The sequence below is a fragment of the Neodiprion virginianus genome, chromosome 3 (genome assembly GCF_021901495.1).
Source record: "Neodiprion virginianus isolate iyNeoVirg1 chromosome 3, iyNeoVirg1.1, whole genome shotgun sequence".
Lineage (NCBI taxonomy): Eukaryota > Metazoa > Arthropoda > Insecta > Hymenoptera > Diprionidae > Neodiprion > Neodiprion virginianus.
This window is the reverse complement of record NC_060879.1, coordinates 27,015,473-27,034,353: the sequence shown is the minus strand read 5'-3', so window position 1 is coordinate 27,034,353 and position 18,881 is coordinate 27,015,473. Positions and strand designations below refer to the sequence as shown.

Sequence of the window (18,881 nt, the reverse complement as noted above, 5' to 3'; positions counted from 1 at the left end):
CTTCTTTAGTTTACTTCTTCATATGTTATTTTACTTCATTCCATGATGGGATATCTGCCTAAACTGGATGATACACATGGGATGTTCAGGGAACGTTATGTTCTCAGGTGAGTCAGGTCAATTCTTTGAAATTTATGACCGTTACGAATCAACCATTCGTGGCCACGACCAATTTTCATGTGCACATATCATCTTTGTAGCTGACCATTACAGATCACTTCAGCAATTTTGGAAATTTTAGTGGAGATGAACAAAAATTTCACAGAGTGGAAACAGAAAAAAAATTCTGCTAAATACAGGTTAAAGACTTTCAGTATGTATAATTATGCAAATATATGCATTATTTTTTAGAGAAATTGGATAATCTGGAAATATATAACTATATTTTGTAAGTACGTAGTTACAGAAAATATCATACAATACAGAGCATTTATAAAGAAACCGAAAAACTGACAAATATGTTATGAAGAATCATCATTGCTGTAATACATATATGTATAAGTTCGTGTCGTAATCAAGGAACTTGGACGGAAAAGAACCCAACCGCCAATTATCGTGAATTTCATCGTGTAAGTTCCGAGTAATTGTGACTCATTCTTTCTGGTTTGTGGCACACTTTTTATTAGCCTGCATGAAGATTTTGAGAAACGGAAAATTTCCGGGTTATTTTCACGCTTGTTGGTCAAGTCCGATAACAATATTGCTACTTTATACGTACACAAATCTCAAGAATTAAATACCATTTATGATACGTGCAGCAATAACGCTGCCGTTACTGTTCGGATACAGTCATCGGAAGTTGGCAGGATATCCAGATATCGATGTTTTTTACGCACCAATAGTGCCGAGGCCAACTAATTTTGAAACAACCCGCAAACATGTCGCAGGAATGAAGAAACCGGAGAGTCAATAAGAGCCTATTGCTTCACGATCAGACAATGAAGGCACTGCTAGTGATGGATAATTTTCTTTGGTAGCAGACGTTTCAGTTGGACATTGAGACAGTATTCGTAAGTATATGGCCCAGAAACATTAAGTCTTACTAATTGTAATATCCGCACAAGCCCTATATTCTTCCTGCGGACCACAGCCGAGAGCCCCTGTAACGAAAGTATTCTTTTAGTTTTTATCAAATTGAGGACATTTATCATATAAAAATTTATAGTGGTACGTATAACTTGTCATATTATGCAGTAATCCCACTGCGTTATGGGAAAACGTATTGCACAAGTCCCGGCGATTGAAATTGAAATTTACCTGTTCCATCGCCACAATCGCCCCAGTTATTTCCGGCTACGTATCTCCATTGGAGTACGCACTGCTCACAGGTCATGCGAGCAGGTAGTCTGTAGTTGACCTCAACAAGGCCTGGTCCAGATTGCGGGTAATATTTGGACTTCCCGTCTGCCCCAATCAGAATATTTTGATTCAAACATTCGGCCGTCACTTCGACACCGCGTTGTTTCACCGGACACACCCGAAACTCAAAGTATCCTTTGTGAAACGCCGTTATTTGTACTTTTATCGGGACGATAGAACCGGCGCGATATTTCTTCACTATTATCCCATTACCGTATTTACCACCCGTTTCATGTGGTCGAGGCTGAAAATATCACACAAGAATCGAAACTTTCGTTAAACGCTAAATTGATTTGACGACTTTCTGAGTCGTTGGTAGTACATACCTATATACATGTGTTTTGAGGTACTTCCCAATTTACCTTACTGCTATTTACACCATTATTTCTATGCAGATAAGGAACCTACCTCTTGTAAATTCCACGCATCTCCACACACTCCGCATTTTCCGTTGTTCACGCCCCATTGTATGCCATAACCGCCACAATACCCCTGGTTATCGTCGTAATCAGGTGGATTGTCAAACCCGTATCTCCACATGGAGGCTCTAGACGGAGGTTCGATCAGTCTTCCATGTCCCGATACATCGTAGATTAAAACATTACCCAGTATGAAAAGTTGGAACACGTAGTAATACATCTTTTTACTTGTCGGCGGACACCTAAAACAATAATGCAGTATATGTGTTGAAATTTTACTATTATACCGAATGACAAGTATGCCGTAAATTCCCGCTTTGCCATACAGTATTACTATTTCAGATCTCGGATTACACGTAACAATATAATTAGATTTGTTAACAGATTCAATCACGATTTTAGGCATCCGAATTCATTCAAATTGCAGTTTTCAGATTTATTTTTAACGTGTGACCGACGAACGATTGATACAGGCATGATACAGTTGTACGACTAAAAGTAGCTCAAGCTGTAATAAGCTGCCTTAAACACAATCGCGATTCTGTAATAGTTCCCGTAATTAAAACACCAAGAATTGAGCTTGAATCAATTCAGACGTTGACTCATAAATTCACATGATAAATTTGAATTTCGCACACTAAACAAGTCATATGTTCCACCAGATTGATAGATGCATCTTCTGTAACATTCGTCTCTGAAATTAGTTGAAGGTATTTTAAAAAAGAATGAAACAGATTCACTTACCTTATATAACTTTTCATGTACCAACTTCTGTTTTAAATGTCCAGCTGCCAATGAAAACGCACCACGCTTTATCAACGATCTTAATTCTCAATTGCCAAAACTCTGAGAGAGAATTCTTGACTATTCCAATTGCTCGACATATACGCGTAAAAGACAAGTGGATCGGAGTAAACTTGATGAAGCAACCAGTCTATTTCACCTCAATACTTGCCTGCTACTGCGGTCAACCTGTCCCGTTTTGTATGATGTAGGGGTAGGTCATTGGGACGAGTCGTTTTGAACGATCGTCATTCGTAGAGTGTAACTAACGTATTTCCACAATTTTTGGAAAAATTGTGAATATTTTTTAAACATCAGTGGGTGGTTAAAAAAAATGTTTATTCAATCCGCCATAAAAAATTAATACTACCTTGTCAACTTTAAATTCATAATTCAATATCACACATTCTTGCCTTCAATAAACAAACTCGTGGATATTCCTTTTTCTCTTGATTTATACCACGACTAAGTTTATATACGTGAATTTTTATTGATTTGTACCAGGTGAAGCTGTAAGTTTTAATCTGTGTTAGGTAGAGTGACAAATAGTTTTTCTTGTACATATGCACAGAAAATACAATGAACGACAGGGGATTTTGATTACCTTAATCTTGTTATATTTATAAATACTGCTTCGTATCGCTACGGTCTTATTGTTAATCATGTTTTGCAACATACTTTTGCTGGAAGAAGCGTTATTCATACATCTCCGATCTTATCTTATCCGTGGCAAAATGTAAATAAATATCCGCAGCAAAACGTACAAAGGCGCAGAAAACATCAACCGTTAAAGGTGAGGTTGAAATGCATCTGACGCTAATTCGAAGACGAGGTATCGAGACGATGAATTCGTAGTAGAACCTACAAGGATGTTTAACATTTTTATATAGAACAAGTTAATACCGGAAGAAGCGTGTGCTATACTGAGAAGTATTCCAATATCGGATAAAGCTGGCCTGACCTATAAAAAAACACTTTCCTCATCAGTCTACGTATGTGAAATAAATCGAAAGACAGAGATGGAAATGGGAATTGCATGATGTTTTGAGATTTGCTTTTATCAAGCTCATCATATGCGGAGTAAGATTTTTTGATACAACCGTAGTGTATTTGACTGAGCTAAATATGGTGAAACAAGTATTTTCTCAATTGAAGAAGATGTAATCTGTTTTAAAAAAAATTCAGTAAATTACATTGATTAGTGTGACACTATTCATTTTATTCGGCTCATGAATACTTCAGGCAAACGCTGGTTTTGACTGAATATATTTGGTAATTTGAAACAATCTTTTCTGTCTATATGTATATGACGATGAAAAATGTCCAATCTTTCAAGTACTTACGGTTGCAAAACACGCCGTCCCTCGGCTGAAAATTTGAACGGTAAAGAATCATTCTATCACGAGGCATTAGTTGCTGTAGGGCGGAAACATACTCCGTATGAGTAATAACTGCCAATTTATTAAATTTATTCTATAATCAAATTAAGTTTATTGTAAATATTTAATTATCATATGTAAGAAAGGATGAAGTCATTGTTTTTATTCAAATCACTTGTTTATATAACCCCTGTAGTAAAATTTTCAAAATTTGAAGTCAATTAAATAATAAACACGTGTCGGTAATCCTTCATTCATACTTTAAACTACGAGCACGATTTAAACTATCCATACACTCTTCGGATTAAGTTAAAAGTAATTTAATATTATAAAAAACTGTCAGGTTGTAAAAGTACGTAAACTTTGATCGACATCGTTCAGTCGCGTAAAATAATTTCTTCCTAGAAACTCATTAGTCAAACGTGTGTGGACATTTTAAATACAATTTGCATCACCGTAATCATGCAAATATTCCTAAATAAATACTTTTCGGGTAATTTGGACGCTTCGAAGCTTGTGCCAATAATTTTCACATGTTAGAAAATAAATAATTTTACTTGACGAATAGTCGTACATTCTATATACAGGATCTAGCATAACGATACAGAGAACTTAAAAAGTCAAAAAAAAACCATTGAAAATCAGTCGATTTAAGGTTATTGTTACATTACTGGTTAGTCATAATTAAGGAATATTTAACATATAAAGAAAACGCTTACGAACAATTGTAATTTTATACTAACCAAAATTAGCTTCGTCGCGACGTTGAACAATTTTTTTCTACCTTCCGTTAACTTGAAAGTGTTTTCAGAGATCGAAAAACTATTCGCGAGTACATCGTTCGGCTGCTTCTTAAACTCAGATTACAACATAATCATATACCATAAGTACATAATAAGTTTATCTTCAGATAGGAGCTGCTGCCTGAATCTTACACCGATTGCTTTAACACTACGGCTATAAAATAAGAAATCACACTCATTCGTACACACGTCCGATTGCAAGCTAAGCATCCAGAGGTGAGTGTGAAATTGAATTTTGGTGTTTCCTCTGTCTCGGAGGTGCAATCGGTGCCGCATTGTCAGGCGTCAATAACTTTCCAGCCCTTAACCACTGCTTGGCTTTTCCAGCGTGATAATAGTACGTGTACAACAAGGCAAAAGCAGCTAATATAACCAGCAACGATGTCCCCGCAATGACCAAACTGACCACCCAGTAAGGCCCTGATATATCAGACACGAGAGAAGGCTCGGTAGGCGATGGTTGGGCGTGTTTCGTTGTCGAAGTTCCACCTGTTGCATTTGTCTTTGGCGTAATTGGTCGTGGAGGTAGCGCAGGTTGGTTGTCACCGATCGAAATATCCGCACAAGCTCTGAACTCCTCTTGGGGACCACAGCCGACAGCCTCTGTAACGAAAATCCACTTTGGAATCAAAACTGGAAAAAGCTTCCTTTGTAAAAAAATTTCATGCGGCAATGACTAGCGACACGAGAGAAACAAACGATACGTTGATCATAGGCGAGTAAAATTTCTTCATAAACATTACCGTACAAAATCGGGTCAGCTTCAAATACTGAAAACCATAGTTATACACTTCATATCTGTATTTTTCTCTCGTTTTCTTTGTAAGACTGTTTATTATTCTTGCCGAATGATTCTCGATGAAGTTATGCAAGACCATTTACCAACCCTTCGGTCAATTATGGTAGTACAATACGCTGGTTACGCAACGTTAGAGTCTAAAAAGGCATCGAATGATATAATTGATAGCGATTTCTACATATCGATTAGCGTCGGTAAAGGGGTCAAATTTAATTCGGTAATGAAACGAAATCTCAGTTACTACGGTGCAGCCGAAATCCCATAAAAAACGTGAAATGTTCCAATCATGAATTCTGATTGTACCGATCTATTTCTCTCACAAATATAATGCAAAGATCGTTGGAATTTTCAACTTCTCTACATCCCACGCTCACTCGTGATACGGCTTAAGAAAACCTTTATCGGCAATTTAAAATCACCTGTTCCGTTATCGCATTTGCCCCAGTTATTTCCCGCCACATATCTCCATTGGAAAACGCATTGGGAACACGTCACGTCGTCTGGAAGTTTGTAGTGACTTTCAAAGATTTTATTTCCAGGTCCAGGATAGTATCTAGGTGTCCCGCTTTCTTCGATAAGAACATGCTGGTCCAGACAGTCGTCCGTCACTTCGGTGCCTGCGTGTGCCATCGGGCATAAACGGAATTCAAAGTATCCATGATGGTTCGCCGTCAGTTCCACTTGGACCGGGATAATGGAACCTGTACGGTATTTTCGTACTATTATACTGTTGCCATATTTCCCACCAGTTTCATTTGGTCGAGGCTGCAATTATCGTAAATGGATTAGTGAATTGTACCGTATGCTAAATTGCTTTGTTATCATATTCTTTTCAGTAACTGAGTAAGTCGTGGATTTGTGAACAAAAATCGAATTCCAACTTCGATCGCGTGCCACTTTGTTAATTCTTAACGAGCGTGCAACGAACGCCCAATTTCCAAATAAATATCATATCGTTTTCGACGTAGCGATTTTCCCACCGGTTTCACATCCCACGGATCTCCGCATATTCCGCATTTTCCTTTGTTACGATTCCACTGTCGACTGAAGCCACCGCAGTACAACTCGTTGTCATTGTAATTGTGTGGTGTGTTAAATCCGTATCTCCACATGGAGGCTCTGGACGGAGGTTCGATCAGTCTTCCATGTCCCAGGACATCGGAGAAAAAGAGGGTGCCGAATATAACGAGGCAAAAAGCCACTTGATACATATTTTTAACCGTTCGAGTATACCTGGAACAATGCGAAGGATAATACGGTATTAGTTAGTGCATGAGAGTTACTGCAAAGCAATTTTCGCAAAACACATGTCATGCATGCATTGAAGCGCATCTTATAATTTACGAGAAATCGTTCCCATGGATGGGGTGTTTATTAACCAATGCGAATTTCGTTGCAATATATCGGGCGTGTAATTATAATTATAACTCTAACGATAACGATCTTGTTCTCGGTCCGGGCTGCGTGTACAGTAATCACTGTATTTATTAAAGCAATAAGACAGTAATTGTTCTCACGATCAGAATTCATGGCTACATCGACAAATAAAATACCTTATTGAGGAGAAAGGTGTATCGACCGTAAATTATTGCTTTCAAATTTAGAAGAAAAACAAAAAAAAAATTACAATTTCAACTTCCGCTAGTCACCGTACCGGAAGAAGTCAATTAGAAAGGTGCGGGAAAGATTGAATTCAGACTGTCACATAGTTATAACAATAAAGAGACTGAAGAAGGTACCTCATTAATTTTCTCCGAGGAAATGATCGTTACAGCTATAGCAAAATAAATATTCCGGTTGAGATATTGCGGCTTTCATAATCTAATGTGTGTATAAATGGTACTTGGTTAAACATGACGAAAAATTGTATTGAATTGTTGCTGGCGCGTCAAAACTATAAGTTATCCCAACAAGTGTCCCGAGTTGAATGCTTATAAAGCCGTATAACAGTATTGAATTTTAATTTGACTCCAAGTGTCGCTTCTCGAGTCGTATTTTATGGCCATTAACAGTTTTTCGTAATCTTGCGTGTTTATGGATAGTAGTAACGGTCGGAATGGTGGACGGTCAAGTTTAATGTCATATCGCGAGAAATCGAACCGCGTATCCAAATTACAGATTTTATATTTAATTATTTCAGGCCCAAATTTTTTACAACCGACAATTTGCTAAATTTCTCGATCCACTTGATCCACGAAAGCTGTTGTAACATATATTGGTATAAAAAGCAAGGAGTAGGGTAAAAGTAGGGATTTATGTCCACATCACTTATGCGGTGGTGCAGCACGGCATAACAAATTACATGAAATTTCTCCGCTGTATGCAATGAGCCAAAGTTTAACGACACGTGAATGTTTCGTAAAGTCCGAGTGTTACGCCTATTGAATGTACATATAATATGAATTGTCGATTAAAATTTAATAACGAGTGCTGATAATGTAAACAAATTCTCATGTGGAATACGAAAGTGTCTGATTCCAATTGTAGATGAATTATAGAACCGTTTGTAAACAGTTTGATGATAGTCCGACGACACGCTCGGGTGTATTAACAATTTAAAATAGTGTTCTGAGAAAATTTCATCGGTTATAATTATTATAGTCAGTTACCAAACATGACCTCATGTTCAATAAACTGTGTAAATTGACCTCGCTGCGAGTGTTTAGACATAGTTACTTTCATTCGAAGACAAAAACAGTTTTATTGAACGGTGAGCCGATTTCCACCCGTCGCATAAATTTGAATATTGAATGCAAAATAGGTTGAACAGTTTACCGAGCGCATACACGAATCCCTACAACTCCAGAATTTGTGTGCTAAATTTGAATGTCTTATTTGTAAAAAGAAACTGTGCGGTGAACCCGGCCGTTTCACCTTTAGAGATTTCTCTTGTATTTGGTTCACGTTTAAAGTGGGAATTGTAGGTGATAAAAAATAACATACGTTCATGTAGGACTAGGTCTAAATATCCGAAATAAATACGCACCAGGTTTTGCACATACGAACTCTTGACTCTTTACCAACTAATCCAGAGCTAAAGTTCTTGCAGGATAAAATACAAGCCGATCGTGGCAAAGCTCACTTAATAACTAACCCAGCCTTCGGGAACGCTTGGCCACTACTGAACTCAGGTTTACCACTCTTGTACGTAGGAGTAGGTCATTAGAACGAGGCGTTTGTCCGCAATCGTGATGCATCGGGCATACCCTGCCCGTAGTAAGAATTTCTTGTTCACGTTCCGGGTTCGATTCTATGTAACGTACTCGGTTACGCATCTTCATTCGGAGCTTTTTTTCACCGTGGAAAACTGTAATAATTGTTTCAACCAAACCAGCTACAAAATGACCGGTTTAGATATTTTTGTGATGCGATCGGAAGCAGTTATTTTTCAGTGAGAAATTTCAGAAAATCAACCTATCAAAAGTGGACTGTGTATTCAGATATTGGCGCATTTAAATACACGTTAGATAGAATCGTTGCGTGTGAGAAAAAAACAAACGATTCCACAAGAGGAAAGAAATATCGCAACGTTCACTTTATTTGTTGTATTTTCAAAATTCACCGATGGCTGAAAACTTTTATGAAATATAACACTTTTTTTTAAATCATTTCTTGTATTTGTATCTGAATTTAACACACCTGTTATTGCGATGAATTTGAAGGGAAAAATATAAGGTACAGAGTACAGCTTTACGAATTGACTGCTATAATAGTTTTGTGTTCTTCTTTTCTTAGTATACTATTAACAGTATTAACATTATTACAAGACCAGACAATTTTATCAGTTATTATTTTATCACAGCGGTTGTACTGAATTTCGGTGAAATTTTGAATCACGTACGATCGAAAGTGGCAGAAATAACGGATAAAAATGACTATAATTTGTAAATTGATCGTGCCCACAAAGTGTCGTTTGTGGTTGTTTATCTGGAAATATTATCCGATTTTCTTTCAGTGTAAGAAACCATAAACAATTTTAAAAGAATTTCGTTTCACTTTTACGGTGTTTAATATTCTTCTCATCGCGTAAAAAGGATGAAAAAAAAAGACTAACAACAACATTATTGTAAAAAGCGGAAGGATCAGTATATTTCATCACCGCTTTCGTGCGGTCAAAGCACCCGCAGCATGCCTTTTATGTCAAACTTGTTTGTAGAAGTTGTTGAAAACGGTTCAGCGGAAATCGTCGGAAGTAAGTTAACCGATAAATCCGTTACGTGGTAAACAATTTGCACTGAATTTTAACCGGTGAAATGAGTTATATTGCATTCTGTACCGCGTGTCGCAGGACAATGAATCATTTACGGGGAAGTAAGGAAACCGGTTTTTCGAAGTAAAGACAGACAGACCAGCCAGACATTCTTGTTTGCATGCAGAGTTTAACAAATAATTCGGCATACAAACTAGTGAATAACTATAGTTATAACTTGAGCAAAAGCACGATTAAAATTTACAAAGCAATTTCAATTCGTCATTTACGAATAGACAGTACTTACCTCAAACCCAGTATCATGTGTGTATATTTATATTGCGATGTAAATGATCCTATGCACGCATACGGGCGAGTATGGATATACAGCGCCTGCAGATTAGCTGTATTTTTATAACGGAGCGGCGTCTTTCTGGTTCGAATTAAACACTGCTACAATCGCAAAGCCGCGAAAGGCCTATGAATAACCACCGGCACTCTCACAGAATTTCTATCGGTTTCTAATCGGCGAAGATTCGCTCGGATTATCAATGACACGCCTGGCAGACTCGCCACCGCGTCTTTTTAGTCAGCGAACCAAGTCTGCCGGAAACGCGATCCCCGCAGGACTACGGACAACTGAAAACTGATCCCGTCCCCTTTACTTGATAGTCTTTCTCGAGTCTAGCAGACCTCCAGAGCGCCGCACAACCCGCACAAATGAATCAACGGTGACTAAACTCGGGCTCAATTAGATACACCTCAAAAAGTTCCTACGATCATCAAAACTCCAAGTCGTTGATTTTCATCCTCGAAGAAGTAACTCGATGAGATACTGGTGTAGAAAAACTGTAAGGTTCAAATTCTTGACGTTGCATTTTGGGGCGGGGGGGGGGGGGGGGGGGGCTCGTTATTACGCAAGTTCAGAATTGTCTGAAATTCAGTCATCTCCTTCAAAGTTATTCTCAGGTTGAAGAGTACTAATTTTTATTTTAACAGGTACTCCAAGACAAAAACAACTGGGTATTGACGAAACTGTGACTTTATTCAGACCGCTGATCTATTTAACGGTTAAACTCATTTTATATGCACAGTGATTTCTTTATTCTGATTGCTTCTTATCGACACAAAACTGAAAACTTTTCCTTTTCTTTTCTCTCGTTCTCTTTGTCGAAGCGAAAGCCAAAGTCAAGATCCTGTGTACCGAAGATTATAATAACTCGGTCTGGTTTTATAATTTCTAATTACGTAGTTTAGTCAGCTGATTGCGAGAGATATAAAACAATTAAGCGCTCAAGCCGTTCCTCAATAATCCTTAACATTTTTATTGCACTTTCTCCTGTCTAGTACAACAATCACGAGCGCATTTGTTTTCGTACATTTTACAGCGAATTGTATGCCACAAAGCTATTATGTCTCCAGTTCAATGCACGAAACTTGGCATAAATTTGGACATTAATTGCTGGCAAGGCGTTCCGTTTAATGATCCCACCAATAGCGTCTCTTACGCGTCTCACATGCAATGATGCAGAAAGTTATCGCACTACCTCCATATCACGCACGATCTCGCATGCGTGCATACATAAATATCAGGTTAAAAGCTGAGACCCAACGATTATACGCACGGGTGCCTATTTCAACCGATCCACGCCATAAGTCGACTTTTCAGGCCTAGCCGAGGAGGAAAATACTCCAAAATCTATCGTCGAACTCTTGTACTCACCTGTACGATGTTTCGTATATCCATACCTGTAGTATATACGCGAGGAACGGTCAGACCGCAAAACGGGTCTATAACCGTGTCCACGGACACTTCGATTCCCGAGGCTTTGAAACTGTCGCTTGATACGTTTCTTGCCAAGACCCTGAACCAGTCGACTTGTAATATGTGCGACGGTGGGCCTTGGGCCCACATCAATACGCCTACAGTGCATTGTATAACTGTAATTTCTCTCTCTTTAAGGGGGTGCCCTCGTCGATTTCGACATTGTTGTATACATCTCCAAATATCGATATCTACGTATCGAAAAACATAAAAACCGGCTCAACAGCCTCATTCATTTTTTTTTTTTGGCAACGCAATTTTGAACAAAAACACTGCAAGTCATTTTCATTTGACGCGGAAATAAAAAAATGGCATGGAATCTACGAAATCGGAATATTAAGTTCGTAGAAAGCATGTCATTTCTTTATTTCTGCGTCAAATGAAAATCGATTGGAGTGTTTTTATTCGGAATTGTGCATAGAATGAGGCTGTTAAGCCCTTTTTCACGTTTGAGATACGTAGATTTCGATATTTGGAGATATATACGTTAATGTCGAAATTGACCTGGGCACCTCATTCGAAAATTGAAAATGATTTATCGAACATTTGATATTGCTCATCATGAATCAACATTTCCATAAATTCCACCAATCATTGATCTGTGGTGAGCATAGGAGTATAGCCGCAGGGATCACGGACCTATTACTGCGTATAGACAATGTAAATTGGGAAAAAAGAAAGCATTGAGATTGAAGAAAATCACAGCGTTTAATACCTGTGTATTAATAATTAATAATATTTTGAAAATACCTTTGCAATGGCTCATTCAAATATTCATTCGAGTGAATCAAAACGAGTCAAGCATTATACTGCCATTATATTGTACGAGAATAAATATCGTGCGGTGAAGAGGAAACGTGAACCACTCATCGATGACTAACGCGCTTCTTGTAATCAGCGAGGACACTTCCGAACAGGTGAGAAAAGGCTAGCAACCTTTTACTTTCAGACTCTTCCGATATAACATACCTCGGAATGCATAGAATTCCACATTGCAGGTAACTGTGTAATATTACCGAAGTAGGTGATCAAAAAGACGTTCATCAGTGGCGTAAATTAGTGTTTTATGTTCAGTGATTTCAACGCCGTGTAAAAACTGTGTCACAGTGCCGATAGACGTATAATTTGTGAGTTTATAATATAAAAATTCTCTCCGATGAATTCATTATACTTATTATTTAGATAATTCAACGATTATGATCTTTTATAGAAATCCAGCAGCCTACATTGCTTTCACGCTCTTATAATATCGAATTTTTTCTGTATAAGAGGTATACTTGTTATACCTAGATACATATTTTGAATTCATTCGAACTTGGCTAAAACGTAATTATATCTATGTTTATGTACCTTTGAATATCATTTATACTTCCATAATCTATTTTGCACTTTCAGTTAGCTACGTACAATAAAACTAAGCCTTTATAATACGTTCACCAGAAAAATTGTAAATTAAATCATACGTCATAAAGCATCATTCATCATACATTATACGTACATCATACATCATACATCATACATCATACATCATACATCATACATGGTATTAAAGTTCGAAACCAAATTTTGGATGTTCGGATGTTCAGAAAGTGACTTCACCCAAATTTTTTTTCTCTTGACGTCATCGATCTACAGTAACCGTCACGACCAAATCAGCCAGCCGAATTTCTCAGTCTGGAAACAACCGCGCAGTAGAGCGGACGGATGAGAATCGCGCTCCGCAGATTTCGAGTACCGGGTTCTCTACCTCCTGGATCCTACGCTTCGGGTCCGCTTCCTGGTGAAATTCGACTTCCAGGACAAGCACCCCGTAGTTTCTCCGCTCCAGGTCCGCTACCTGGTGAAACTCGACTACCAGGACAAGCGCTCCGTAGTTCTGGCTATTCAGGTCCTTGATTTGGTGACTTTTCACCTTTAGGACTAATTTTCCGTATTTCTGGATTTCCAGGTCCTCCACCTGGTGGATTTTGACATCCAGGAAAAGCGCTCCGTAGTTCTGGCTGTCCAGGTTCTTGACCTGGTGACTTTCGACCTTCATAATTAATTTTCCGTAAATTTGGCTGTCCAGGTCCTCCACCTGGTGGATCTCGACCTCCAGGACAAGCGCTCCGTAGTTTTGGCTGTCCAGGTTCTTGACCTGGTGACTTTTGACCTTCAGGACTAATTTGTCGTAGTTTTGGCTATCCAGGTCCTTGACTTGGTGACTTTCGAGCTTCAGGACTAATTTTCCGTAGATTTAGCTGTTCAGATCCTCCACCTGGTGGATCTCGACCTCCAGGACAAGCGATCCATAGTTCTGGCTGTCCAGGTCTTTGACATGATGACTTTTGACCTTCCGGACTAATTTTCAAGTTTACAAGTTCGATTATTGAAACCGTCATGTATTGTACTATCAAACGAATATGCATAATTCAGATAACGTTTTGAATCGGAAAAAAACCGAATGACCAGGATCAACAAATTGCAATTGATGAGTGATTGGCATTGTATACGTAGGAATACATGACAATAACGTCGTTCGATTAGAGCTAAAATTGCTGTACGTAGTGTTTCAAATCTGTCAGCACCTAGCTGATTGTTCTGTGGTATTTTTTGACGAAATTCATTGTAAAATCACAATACGTTATACTTACATGCATGTGTAAACGTGATGTGTAGCATTATATCGAAAAAATCTTACAGGCAGATTCGGTTTGTGAAATGTTTGTGACGTCTTGCCTGAGGAAGTCGTTATCTTGTAAACGCCTACTTGAGAATGAAACTGCTTGAAACTATCCGATGCGTTTTTATCGTCGACCGTCGTGGCACTGATCGTAATAAATATACAGCCGAGTGAACATGTTTGAACCGCGTATACATGAAATGCACGAAGCTAGATTAAGATCTTTTCACAGATTCCCCATTAATTATCGCGGAAATAGTCGGCAAATTATGTTTAGTAATAAAAGTTCTATCGCTATGATTACCGGAAGAATCGCTGTGTCATTAGTTGCAGTTCATAAACAAGACTGTCACGCGAATACCGGCTAACTTATAGTGTGCGTGGTTTTCTTACCAATTATTTCATTCTCTCTACTTCCTTTGTCATCTGAGTTAGCACCTAGCTGTATTTAATACAACAATTATTTCATATTTGAAGAATGCAAGCAAGATTGTCCCGTTAAACGAGATGCAGAGGAAGTAGATCCGCGCCATTCTATTTGAATATGTCGGGTTACTTCGCCACGCCTCGTTCATTGTCGGATCACGTTGACTAAAAGGCGTCCGCTGCCCATGAGCTGTCAAACATCCATCATAACCTCAAACTAATGTCACATTTCAAAAGAATTGTAGGCATATTCCACTGATAAATAATGTCGTCGGCACATTTGTCGAGCGGTAAATTGAACATCGGCCTTGTCCAAGAACAGGCGAAAAAACAGTTGCTCAATTTGCTAGAAAAATGTGACGGGACGAAGGTAAAGTTATAAGGAGGCCTACTTCCTAATAATCTATAATCCTACGAATCCCAACTACTAATATTGTTTAAAGAATATAATATTAATATTTTTCTGTTTGATTCGTAAAGGCAATCATATGCGACAAGTCCCTAGCAGGACCGATTGGCGTGGTGGGAAAGTCCAATCTACGACAAGAACACGACGTCGTCAAAGTGATTCCGCTCTGCAGTGGAAGACTTCAACCTACAGATGTTGCTAATGTAATATTTATCACAAGACCTCACTTGCATCTCATGGATTTAATCGCTGAGAAAGTTCACGGGTAAGTTATAGTTGTAAACCAGTCATTTCAAAATAATGAAGAAAATTTCCTAAACATGGGATGGAGATTAATCAAAAAACTACAAACAGTTTTGATCGCTTCTTCACAATCTTAAGTACTAATATGGAATACAGTAGAACTCCTCAAACTTTGGTACTTAATCTCATGAGAGTCTCACAATCAAAGCAAAATTAAAACAAGCCTTGCTACTTTTTGTTAATCACTTTCGGTGATGTTTCTCTCCTTTCTCATACATTTAAATCAGACATATAAGTAGCCTCTTGAAGTTTGTAACTCTTTCCACATGAGAAAAAATCTGAAAATCATTTTCACGTATAGACAAGTTCTACCGTAAGTTCAAATATAATGTTCATTAAGGAATTGAAAGTTTTTATCATTACAAAAAAACAATCAATAACAGAAAACAAAAAGTACGATATTTAGATGGATATGTTTGATACAATTACGAATTGCCTGATATGCCATATTGGTGTAATTATTATATTTCAACAGCGAAGAAGGTACGAGGCCGGAAAAGAAGTTTCACTTATTTTTCGTTCCGCGAAAAAGTCTGCTGTGTGAAAAAAAGCTACAAAACCGAGGAGTATATGGAAGTTTCACATTATTCGAAGAATTTGCCTGTGATCTATTTCCATTCGATTCCGATTTAGTGTCGATGGAACTCAGCGGAGCATTCAATGAATTCTATTTGGAAAATGACCCAACTTGCTTGTATCAGGTAGCGCAAGCTATTCAGAGCCTTCAGAGACTGTATGGTAGAATTCCTAAGGTCACTGGACGAGGACCAGCAGCTAACAAGGTTTGGGAATTGATGAAAAGGCTGCACAGAGAGGAAGAAGATGTTAAAACAGATGGTACTCAAACTCCGTTAATAGAACACCTGCTGTTGTTGGATAGATCGGTTGATCTACTCTCCCCTTTGGTTACCCAATTGACTTACGAAGGTCTTATCGACGAAATATTCGGCATAAATGATAGTAAGTTCTTTTATCCTTATCGTGTAACCATTGTTTTTCCTGGTAATTAATACATTTTCTTTACTGTCATTTATCTTTGATTATGATTACATAATAACAAGTAAAGATAAGCATGCAATGTGTGTGCTATAAGTGAGCAGGAAGTGGTAGCAAAATATATTGAAAAATGATTTCTGTGGTTTTACTGCAGGCATTGTTCTTTATCAAACAAAGTATAAAGATTACAAACTTTGTTATTTCCAGCAACCGTTGAGTTGCCTGCTGAAAAATTTCACGATTCTGATGATTCACCAACTGTCCTCCCTCTCGATAAAAAGGAACAAATTATTTTAAATTCTGGTGAAGAGCTTTTCGCAGAGATTAGGTGACCGAATCAAATTATTCTTTGCATCTATAATTATCGTCATTAGAAAACTTATTTGTTATTTATTGAAATAGGGATAAAAACTTCAACGGCGTAGGACCAGTACTAAGTCGCAAAGCTAAAGTCATATCATCACAATTTGATGAGCGACACGGTGACAAAAGCGTCCAGGAAATAAAACAGTTTGTCGCCAGGCTACCGCACATGTTAGCGACAAAGCAGTCACTGGCAAGACGTGAGCAAAATAATTTATTGTCAACGCAATTTACTTGACAAGTGCATTCGCACGTATTTAATAATATCAAATGCAATAGGTTTTGATAAAATTGTGACCATGAATATTTATGTTCACAATATGTGATGCGTTTTCTTTTTCTTTTGGGCAGATACAACTATAGCGGAAATGATCAAGGAAGTAACAGATTCAAATAATTTTCTGGAGGCTTTACAGACGGAACAAGAATTGTTGAATTGTATAGAAACAGACAAACCTAATTCATATATCGAGGATATGATAGCTCAACAGCAACCATTGTTGAAAGTATTGAGACTGCTTTGTATTCAATCACTAACGAACTCCGGTTTGAAGCCAAAGTTACTCGATTACTACAAAAGGGAGATAGTACAGACTTATGGCTATCAACATTTGCCGTCGTTAATAAACCTTGAAAAAGCTGGCCTGCTTCGACCCCAACAGCCTGTAAGACAATATGCCGTGTTGAGGAAAGCCTTACGACTAACAGTCGAGGATGAAAGTGAAGTCACCCCGAGGGATATCAGTTACGTTCATTCTGTCTATGCTCCTTTGAGTGTGAGGCTGGCTGAACAATTAGTACAACCTAATGGATGGCAAGGATTGAATGATGTATTAGGACTATTGCCTGGTCCTACCGTCAGCACTAATCTTCAAACTTTGAGTTCAACCCCAGCGAGAAGTATTAATGATACTTTTTCTTTTGGTATTAGTAGATAGAATAAGTATTAACATACTGTGAGTTTTCCAACGAGTTGCAAGCGTAGGTTATTGACTCAAGGAACGTCGAATTTTAGACAAAATTATTTACTATTACATGCGTATTTTTTAATCAATATGGTCTTTTTACATAGATTGTATCAATAAAAGTATTGTATATATACTCCATGTTAAATTTGTTCATCCTCCAGACTGATGCTATTGGAAAAAATTGGAGTTTGAGGTTTTAAGAATTTTGATTGTAATGGTCAAATTTTACGACAATTAGTTAGTGACGAAGTTTTTTTAGTCGATAAAACTAATTTCCTGAAATATTGCGAATCTAAGTCGACCCCTTAGAAGTCGCTAATTTATGTTCGTTTTATTTGTTACAGGAAATTCGATAACAAGTGAAGATTCAACTTCCGAATCTACGCGATTGGTACTAGTATTTTTTATCGGTGGTTGTACATATGCTGAGATATCTGCATTGCGATTCTTGTCACTACAAGAAGATTGTAAGGCATAGATTGATGTTCTTCATTAATATAATTTTTTTTTAATAATCTTCTGTGCAGTTAACAAATTTTCATTTATATTAACAAAAAATCTGTTTTTACAGCCAATGTGGAATTCGTAGTTGGAACAACAAAACTGATAAATGGAAATTCTTTTATAACTTCACTAATGGAAGATTTGGAAAGGAACTGAATCCATAGAGTACAGTACCATAACTAAAAAGTATGGATATTTTATTTATTCATGCGTAATTTTTATGTCTTGAATATACATTTTCACCTTATTCTGTGCTATATATCGATAAGTAATAAGTATAATTTTTATGGTACAAGTACAGTGTACACTAAGGGCGTCCCTTAGGTTGTTGACGAATTTTTAAAAAATTTATTTGGGGCTTATCTTGAACAAATTCGTCAACACCCTAAACACGGGACATCCGAGTGTACACCTAACATCTATCTAATTCACACTTACATTTCGTAATGTACTATAGTACGAAGTCTTTTTCAAGAATAATTATTGTAACATTGATCTACATAGTTTTTGTTTACAGTTTATCTTCGATGAATTGGTGTTTCAATTATACATGTCCTACTATTCACCAAATATTTTGGTCCGTTTTTATTTTTAATGTTATTACTACGACTGTTATTGGACATCATGTCCATACATACATTGGTATGTATACAAATATGATTCAGTTTAGATGGTTTTGCTAATCATTTTTATA

General features: G+C 37.5%; 3 protein-coding genes across 7 annotated transcripts; 1 reads left to right on the top strand and 2 right to left on the bottom strand.

Moving 5' to 3' along the window:
• Positions 1 to 655: 655 nt before the first annotated feature.
• Positions 656 to 18,757, top strand: LOC124301274 (vacuolar protein sorting-associated protein 33A). 2 transcript variants are annotated; one of them, XM_046756125.1, is made up of 8 exons: positions 656 to 1,010; positions 15,125 to 15,318; positions 15,832 to 16,316; positions 16,560 to 16,680; positions 16,755 to 16,915; positions 17,067 to 17,615; positions 18,028 to 18,150; positions 18,255 to 18,757. In XM_046756125.1, exons 2-8 carry the CDS (start codon positions 15,290 to 15,292, stop codon positions 18,341 to 18,343), a joined length of 1,557 nt encoding a protein of 518 aa, XP_046612081.1. In that variant the 5' UTR covers positions 656 to 1,010; positions 15,125 to 15,289; the 3' UTR covers positions 18,344 to 18,757. The 2 variants fall into 2 exon arrangements, with proteins under 2 accessions (XP_046612081.1, XP_046612080.1); XM_046756124.1 differs by lacking the exon at positions 656 to 1,010 and adding an exon at positions 14,712 to 15,014.
• On the bottom strand, positions 1,023 to 2,586 carry LOC124301279 (uncharacterized). Its single transcript, XM_046756137.1, has 4 exons — positions 2,523 to 2,586; positions 1,768 to 2,020; positions 1,258 to 1,603; positions 1,023 to 1,100 (listed from the first exon to the last, which is right to left on the bottom strand). The coding sequence occupies exons 1-4, from the start codon at positions 2,537 to 2,539 to the stop codon at positions 1,033 to 1,035; spliced, it is 684 nt and encodes a 227-aa protein (XP_046612093.1). The 5' UTR covers positions 2,540 to 2,586; the 3' UTR covers positions 1,023 to 1,032.
• On the bottom strand, positions 4,008 to 11,601 carry LOC124301275 (uncharacterized). 4 transcript variants are annotated; one of them, XM_046756130.1, is made up of 4 exons: positions 11,481 to 11,601; positions 6,523 to 6,775; positions 5,962 to 6,307; positions 4,008 to 5,346 (listed from the first exon to the last, which is right to left on the bottom strand). In XM_046756130.1, exons 2-4 carry the CDS (start codon positions 6,751 to 6,753, stop codon positions 4,946 to 4,948), a joined length of 978 nt encoding a protein of 325 aa, XP_046612086.1. In that variant the 5' UTR covers positions 6,754 to 6,775; positions 11,481 to 11,601; the 3' UTR covers positions 4,008 to 4,945. The 4 variants fall into 4 exon arrangements, with proteins under 4 accessions (XP_046612086.1, XP_046612083.1, XP_046612085.1 ...); XM_046756127.1 differs by lacking the exon at positions 11,481 to 11,601 and adding an exon at positions 10,039 to 10,436 and having other exon boundaries at positions 4,010 to 5,346; XM_046756129.1 differs by having other exon boundaries at positions 4,011 to 5,346; positions 11,455 to 11,588.
• Positions 18,758 to 18,881: the final 124 nt, after the last annotated feature.